Source organism: Bufo bufo, chromosome 2 (genome assembly GCF_905171765.1).
Source record: "Bufo bufo chromosome 2, aBufBuf1.1, whole genome shotgun sequence".
Lineage (NCBI taxonomy): Eukaryota > Metazoa > Chordata > Amphibia > Anura > Bufonidae > Bufo > Bufo bufo.
Window position 1 is genome coordinate 106,477,925 of NC_053390.1, and position 8,338 is coordinate 106,486,262.

General features: G+C 42.0%; 1 protein-coding gene across 1 annotated transcript in view; it reads left to right on the forward strand.

The window, feature by feature from the left end:
• The window catches only part of AP3B1 (adaptor related protein complex 3 subunit beta 1), a 287,452-nt gene extending 285,297 nt beyond the window's left edge, over positions 1-2,155 (forward strand). The window contains 1 exon segment of the mRNA XM_040419630.1: positions 1,518-2,155. Within this exon segment, the coding sequence (XP_040275564.1) occupies positions 1,518-1,671 (154 nt within the window). The 3' untranslated portion in view covers positions 1,672-2,155.
• The last annotated feature ends 6,183 nt before the right edge of the window (positions 2,156-8,338 follow it).

Sequence of the window (8,338 nt, forward strand, 5' to 3'; positions counted from 1 at the left end):
ATTCTTAGCAGATGTCTTACAGGCGCAGTGCATACCAAGAGCCAAACAGTGTGATGAATAGTGCTGCGACTTGTACACAAAGGCACAGAATCTTATATATATATATCACCTGCAATTCTTTAGCACAGTGCCTATGTTTTAAAAGTAACATATTTGATTTTTCACTAAATTTGAGAAAAAATTCAGAAAATGACAGCAACAACTAGGAATACAAATATGCGAAACTGAAAGGGATCATGGTCATGAAAAAATATATATATAGTGCAAAGAATGTGTGTGCTAGAATGTTATTAATTTTGCACAATCTCAATTTTAGCCATTGTTTTTAGAAAACGCAAGTTATCCAATAAAAATGAAAACCGAGTTAACCTCAGATTTCGGAAGGGAATACATATTGATGCTGAGCAAATACGTAGTAATTGCACATAAACTGGTTAAAAAGATTGAAATGACATGTGTAATGCGTTAAGAGGTTTTGATGTGATAAAAAAAAATAATAAAAAAGAAATTACTTTTCATTTGAAAGGAATCTGTTTCCTGCTTAAGTGACTAATATTTTAATTAAGTCTCCTGTGAAGTTTTTTTCTTTTTCTTTTTCACAGTATCTTTGATAAACTCTCTCCTTTATGTTGATGGTAATTAAACAGATCCCCGCAGACCGCAGGGTATGCTGTGAAGGGCCCATGCTAATTGTCAGGCAGGAGACACTGACCAGTTGGTTTGCTATTGTGTAGCCAGAGTCGTGCTGTCAGTCGAGCAGTTTTATTATTTTTGCATTGTCAGCTGTTGTCAGGGCTAACTGCAGGTTATTGTGGCTAGAGTTGTTTCACAAATTGAGGCAGATGGCTCCGATTGAGACACGTGTCATTCAGAATGGGAAGAGGGGAAAGACGTCTAGAGTGGGGGTCAGAGGGGGTCACAGACCTGCTCCTCTACTTGTTAGTGTTTTCAAAGGACCATGTGCAGCAACATCATTGTCCTTCAGTTAGCAGGGGAACGAGGGGCTTTTACTTTGCATGGGATATGCCATCTAGGCTGCGGCTTCTGTGTTCTTGCCCATTGCTTGCTAACCTTGTGGAATGAATTAGCAGGACTGACAGAAGTCCTTTGTAGCTAGGATGGTTTTTCAGTCAATTGGAGAGCACAAAAGGACAGTTTTGCTTCTAATTACATGCAATTTGGGGGATTTATGTGTTTTGGAATTTTTCTGCTGTTGCAAACTCTAACAAAACAAATTTCCTTTTTAACTTACGGTACACATTTTATTGACTGATGCTTTGTTTTATTACATTATTATAATCAATATTGTTACCATTGTTGTTTCTTTCTTTTTTTCCGGGAAATTGAGCCAGGCTTTAAAAAAATGCTCATGACAGGCTTGGTTCTTGTGATAAATTCTGCTTATCATGTAATATATTTTATATATTAGTGTACATGTGCAAACACAGACTTGTATACTATCTACAGAAGCTATGATCCGTGTATTGACTATGCTCCCCCCTTGCTTCTTTTTGCAGATTTGCAGCAAAGACTGTGCACAGTGGGTCATTGATGCTGGTCACAGTGGAGCTGAAGGAAGGCTCTACAGCTCGGCTCATCATAAACACAGAGAAGACGGTGATTGGCTCCGTTCTGCTGCGGGAGCTGAAGCCTGTCCTGTCCCAGGGGTAACCAGCTTACATCTGGACTTCAGAATCTGGCACAAAACAAAAGTGCCTGGCATCAACTACTGCTGCCTTTCATTTATAATAATAGCCCTTCCATCTGGCAGTAGTGGGAAGAATACACCCTGGACAATCTTGTCTCCTGCTTCAGAATGCTAGTATCTATCATGTATGCAAGCCCTTGTGATAGCGGAGCTTGCTAACCAAAGATCATACATTTTTATGTCATTTTTCTCTGCCATTTGTTACATTTACTAGCAGTAAACCTTTGTTTTCTTTGTAATACCGGTCCACTAAGCACCTTGGGTCTGGGTAAGACATTTCTGCAGTCTGCCACTTGAGATATGTCCATGGTACTAAAGTGGGCATGACTGAACATTTGACATTCTCACATATTTGGTAAAATAAAAATGGAATCTGTTACCACCAGGTTTTTATACGATTGTGATCATTCCTGCTTTCATTTCATGAATAAATGTTATTGAACATGACGTCCGGTGAGTGAGTTTATGTATTGAGCAAAAATACTGCAAAATCTTCACCAAAGTGATTGTTTTCATGGACTTGTCGGTATGAACAGTTTATTTACTTAGTACATTTCTATCCCCTCCAGTTACTAATGGGTGGTATTTAAGGGGATGTATGAGATAAAAAAAAAAAAAACATGGTCGCCTTCTGGAAACAACGCCCGTTCTTGTCTGTGTGCTATTCAAGTAAATGGGTCCGAGCTTCAATACTGGATGACATCTACTCTTCATTGGTTCATCTGAATTTCTCTGTCGCTTGGTTTTCTTTCTGTCTCTTTGACTGATCGTTCAGTGTATTATTTGACAGCTTTAGGGCTTTTGCACAAGGCCGTTGCCCGGCCGTCCACGTATTTTGGACCGTTTGAATTCACTTGAATGGGTCCGCAGTCCGGAGGGTGCTGTGCAGAACGGAGGCACGGAACCCCACGGGAGCACTATGGAGTGTGGGGTTTCTGTCCATGTATCCACAGCGCAAAAAAAGTAGTGCATGCACTACTTCTTTTGGGGTGCAGACCATCAGGTGCAGATCACGAACCCCGTTCAAGTGAATGGGTCCTGTCTCCACATACGGCAGCCATATGGTCGGTGTCTGTGCATGGCAGACCGCAATTTTCAGTCTGCAGCACGGGCCCGGCAGGCACACGTTTGTGTCCATGAGCCCTAACTTCTCGTTTTCCCCTTGATTTTGGGTCTCCTCATGGTTCAGTCTTAGGTCCTCCCATTCCTCCCTACATCCTGTATCGGACAAACTATTAGTATATTTGGCTTTCAGTACCATCTCTACACTGACACCCAATTACTGTATATACCTCATCCCATGAGATCACTCTGTTGTCTGCTCTCTAATATTCTGTCCTCTTTATATCTGAAACTGAAAAAGTGAATAACTCAACTTTTTGTTTTCCACAATCTACAAACCGACTTAAACCTGGTATTGGTCGCAGGTCGCGTGACTTTGTCACAATAAACCACAGTACAAGTTGCATGTGACTTTTAAGTGATTTGGCTGTGTTTGTACAGCCAAATTACAGCTCTAAGATAGTTGTCACTATATGGGTTATCTTGGCGTACTCCTGCACAGTAAACAGCAGAGACCCTGACATCTATTAATCCTCTGAAAATCTTGTTTTTAAATCACATGTTTTGGCTTGAAATTGTGAATTGGATAAAATAACACTGGAGTCATTGATATTGTCCCTGTGAATTCACATGGAGAATCCACAAGCCTTCATAAGGTAGAAGCGATCCTTCTAGTACTGCCTGGCAGCTTCTTTATGAGTTGTAAGTAGTTTCTTGGTGGTTTTGTAGTCATCACAACACTGTTCAGAGAGACTCAGCTTGAATGCTGCAGAATGAAAAACTATTTGACAGAAATCATCCATCTTTGATACTGATGTGAACTATTCCATGGAGGAGTTTTTTATTTTTTTAAACCTTTTTTAATGTTTGGGTTTTGGTCAAGAACACTATCTAAATCTGCTGTTCACTGGTCACCATACAGCTTCCTGCAATAAGAGGAAAGAAAATATAGTGGTTAGAATTAATTACAACCTACATTAAAATTGAGCAGATTTGTAACACACACTACATAGCCTGAAAGACGATAGGCCATGTAAAAAGAGTATGTTCTAAATTCTATATTAAACTGTTTCTGTCACCAGAATTAACCCTATTAAAGTGTCTGACATTAGCGATGTGCTAATGTCTGCAGACCCTAACTCTCCTATTCTTATGCTTATGGATGCGCCCCTTACTGCACAATTTTAACTTTGATATGCAAATTAGCCTCTAGGAGCAAGGGGGGCGTTGCTCCTGCTCCTAGAAGCTCCGTTCTCCCACCTCAAGTCACGCCCTGCCGTCCTTGATTGACAGGGCCAGCGTTCGTCTTCTGCCGACCCTGTGTGCTGGATAAATCTCACGCCTGCACAGTGCCGTTTACCCAGCACACAGGGCCGGCAGGAGGAGATGAACGCTGCCTGGCCCTGTCAATCAAGGACGGCAGGGCGTGACACGGGGTGGGAGAATGGAGCAGCTAGGAGCAGGGGGAACGCCCCCCCCCCCTCCTAGAGGCTAATTTGCGTATCATCAAAGTTAAAATTGTGCAGTAAGGGGAGCATCCATAAGCATAAGAATATCTCCTATCGCTCATGTCAGACACTTTAATAGGGTTAATTCTGGTTACAGAAACCCTTTAATAACATGATGCATTCTTCTCGAATGAAGTGTAAAGTTAAAGGGGTTTTCTGGGATTTTAATACTGATGACCTATCCTCAGGATAGGCCATCAGTAGTGTTGAACGAACTTGCTATTTGCAAGTTCGGCGTTCGGATTGTCTAAGAATTCCGTCATGGATTCCGTTACTACGAACCATAATGAAATTCTACAATGGCATGCACCATGGAAGCCTATAAAAGGCATTCCGTATTGCATTCCATCATAATAGAAGTCTATTGCCAGCATTCTGATTATTTATTTTAAAGTGAAATTAATTCTAGGGCGCTGTACATATGAAAAAGAGTTTACACACATAGCATAATAAAAAATATAACTACAATAAAAACAGGAACAGAGTGACAGACTGGTACAAAGGGAGAGAGGACGCTGTACGTGAGGACTCGCAATCTACAAGGGAGGAGATAAGACAGTAGGTGATGTAGAAGCCACATTGTAAGGTAGTAGCAGCATGGTTATTGTACGCTTTCCTGAAGTGTATTTTTAGGTTGATTTTGAAAGTTTGTATGGTGGGGGAGATTCTGATGTGTTGGGGTAGTGAGTTCCAGAGTATGGGTAAGCGCCTGTGAAATCTGAGATTTTGTAAAGGAGCAGACAAGAAGAGGGCAAAGAAGGAGGAGATCTTGAAAGAATTAGAGATTCTATGTGGGAAGGTGACAAGATTAGGTCAGAGATGTAAGGAGGGGACAGGTTATGGACAGCTTTGTACTGCATTTTAGCATTTTGAACTGAATGAATTTGGAGGGGTAGCGCCTTAATCGGCGTGAGGAGACTTATAGGCCACACATGCTCCTCTGGAAGTCTGCGAAGAAAAGGATGAAAATGAGCATGTATGCCCTATAAGTCTCCTCACGCCGACTAAGGCGCTCTCTCCCCAAGGAGAGATAGTACCCCCCCAAAGCCAGTACTCTCTGCTCTGCACTGATGAGGGGCAATGACCCCGAAGCAGCTGTCTGCAGATGAGGTGTTGGCTTATAGGATAGCTGCCTTACATCTGGTGACATTAGGGGTAGAGCTTGAACTGAATGAATTAACTGGGCAGTATAGCTGATTGGAGGGAAGCAGGAATGTTAGGTAGGAGGCCACAGAAGAAGATGGTAAGGTACGCTAGACAGGAGCTCATTAGGGCTTGCAATACAAAGTTTTATTGATTCAAGGTTGAGAAGAGAGTGGAAACTAGAAATGTTTTTGAGTTGGAAGCATCAGGAGGTGGTAACGACATGGACGTGCGGTTTGATGAACAGGGCAGAATCAAATGTTATCGTAAGCAGCAGACTTGTGATCCTGGAGAAATTGTTGAGCCATTTAACTGATTAATTGGTCAGGTATAGCTGTGTGAGATCAGGGAGAGATGGTGAAGTCAGTTTTATTTTTTTTCTTTCATATTGATTTTTATAAAGTGGGAGAAGAAGGAACATATAGCTATACTGGGAGTCTGGACGGCAGGGAATGGAATAGAATATCTTATTTTAATTACAAAAACAACATAAAATAACTTAAAAAGGTTTTTTCCAGCTATTTTTCATTTTTTAATTTGCACCCCAGCCAGCCGTGCCTGTCAAAAAAAAAACATACTCCATCACTCTGTTCCAGCTCCCTGCCTGTCTTTTATGGTCTTCCAGTCCCCGTCTGTGAACTTCCAGTTAGCCGGAGTCCTGTGCGCTGCTGCAGCCACTGTCTCTCCTCAGAGGTGATGTGTCCCCAAGTGGGACACCACTGCTGGGTCACAAGCTGCTTCGGGACATCTCACCAATTAAGCCAGTCATTGGCTGCAGCGCTGTACGTGACTCCCTTCGTCCAGAAGTTAAAAGATGGGGACTGAAACATGACAGAAGAGAGCAAGGGAGCCATAATGGAGAGGCGGGAAGAAGGAGAGTATGGACTTTTCAACAGGCACAGATAGCTGGGTGCAAATTTAAAAAAATATAAAATAAAATGGAAAAACCCTTTGCATCTGAAAATAAATATTTTACAGATTAGTTCTTCCATACCTCTCCTCTTGGCTTGAGATATCCCGAGTGGCGAAAGATCACCAGCTTTCAACAACAACATTTTTGCGTTACACTGTAGGACAGTGACACATTTATTTTTTATTTCAAACTTCATCTCAAGTAGAGATGAGCAAAGATTTAAAAAACTTGATTTGGCAACTTCGCCGAAGTTTACCAAGACATTTAATTTGTTCCGAATGAATTTTTCACTATTCCCTATAAATCGTTTATACCCGGCCACTCTGGGTACGTCCATACGCGGCCAATTGTTAATGGCCATGCAGCACTTTTAATGCACCTTTAAAAAGGGGCTGTTGCTGGTATAGGGTTTGGCTGGTTAGGTGGGGGCACAATATGCATATTATTGCTTTTCTGGCCTGCAATCTCCTGCAGGTTATTTGGCAGTAAACATTGAATATTAATCAGCTCTGGCATAGCCTTCTGATTTTCCACGTCATCTAATATCGATGAGAATATGTCATCAGGAACATGCAGCTCCTCCTCTCTCTGCATCTTTCTGACTTTTCTAGGACCTGGAGACTTTGAAGGATGATGTGGAAGAAGTAAAGCCAGCAAAAGATGAGGATGGTCATTATTAAGACCAGCCCCCCCCCCCCCCCCCCCTTCCCAAGGGGTGCAGACTGGATGGTGTTGGTTGGCATGCTGGCAGTGGAATAATAAAGGCTTTTATCCTATTGGTATTGAATTACATATCTTAGTTTACGGCTGATGTAGGAATAAGTAAATGTAGGAATAAATAAAACGCAGAATAAGTCTTCCTGAACTCTCCCTCTCCAATATTCTTCTATTAATCGTTTTCAGCAACACTGTCCCTAGCACATGAGCGCTTGCGCTTGACACGTTTCTCCCTATGCTCAGCTCACAGGACAATGGCAGAGACCGCTTTTATATGGGGAAGGCTATCTGTGGATTGGCTGGCTGCACTGCATTATGGGTGATCTTGCGTTGCTGGATTTGTCTTCTCTACACTTAGTTTCGCGTTGTAACGTGCAGCCTCCATTTCCATCAGGAAAACCTGATTCTTTACCACTAGGGATGAGTAAATCGACTTCGGATGAAACATCCGAAGTTGATTCGCATAAAACTTAGTTTAAATACTGTACGCACTCCGTACAGTATTAGAATGTATTGGCTCAGATGAGCCGAAGTTGTTCCTTTTTGAAGTCTCGTGAGACTTCGGGTAATAATAACTTTTTCCCGAACTCTGTTTCGGTTCTAATACATTCTAATACTGTACGGAGCTCTCTCTCCATACAGTATTCAAACTAAGTTTTATGCGAATAGACTTCGGGTGTTTCATTCGCTCATCCCGAATTACCACGAAGCACGAGAAAATTCGGATCTTAGTTTTCCTAAACCAAAGGTAAGGAAAAAAATATTATATATATACATATATACACTCACCTAAAGAATTATTAGGAACACCATACTAATACGGTGTTGGACCCCCTTTTGCCTTCAGAACTGCCTTAATTCTACGTGGCATTGATTCAACAAGGTGCTGATAGCATTCTTTAGAAATGTTGGTCCATATTGATAGGATAGCATCTTGCAGTTGATGGAGATTTGAGGGATGCACATCCAGGGCACGAAGCTCCAGTTCCACCACATCCCAAAGATGCTCTATTGGGTTGAGATCTGGTGACTGTGGGGGCCATTTTAGTACAGTGAACTCATTGTCATGTTCAAGAAACCAATTTGAAATGATTCGAGCTTTGTGACATGGTGCATTATCCTGCTGGAAGGAGCCATCCGAGGATGGGTACATGGTGGTCATGAAGGGATGGACATGGTCAGAAACAATGCTCAGGTAGCCCGCGGCATTTAAACTATGCAAAATTGGCACAAAGGGGCCTAAAGTGTTCCCAGAAAACCTCCCCCACACCATTACACCACCACCAC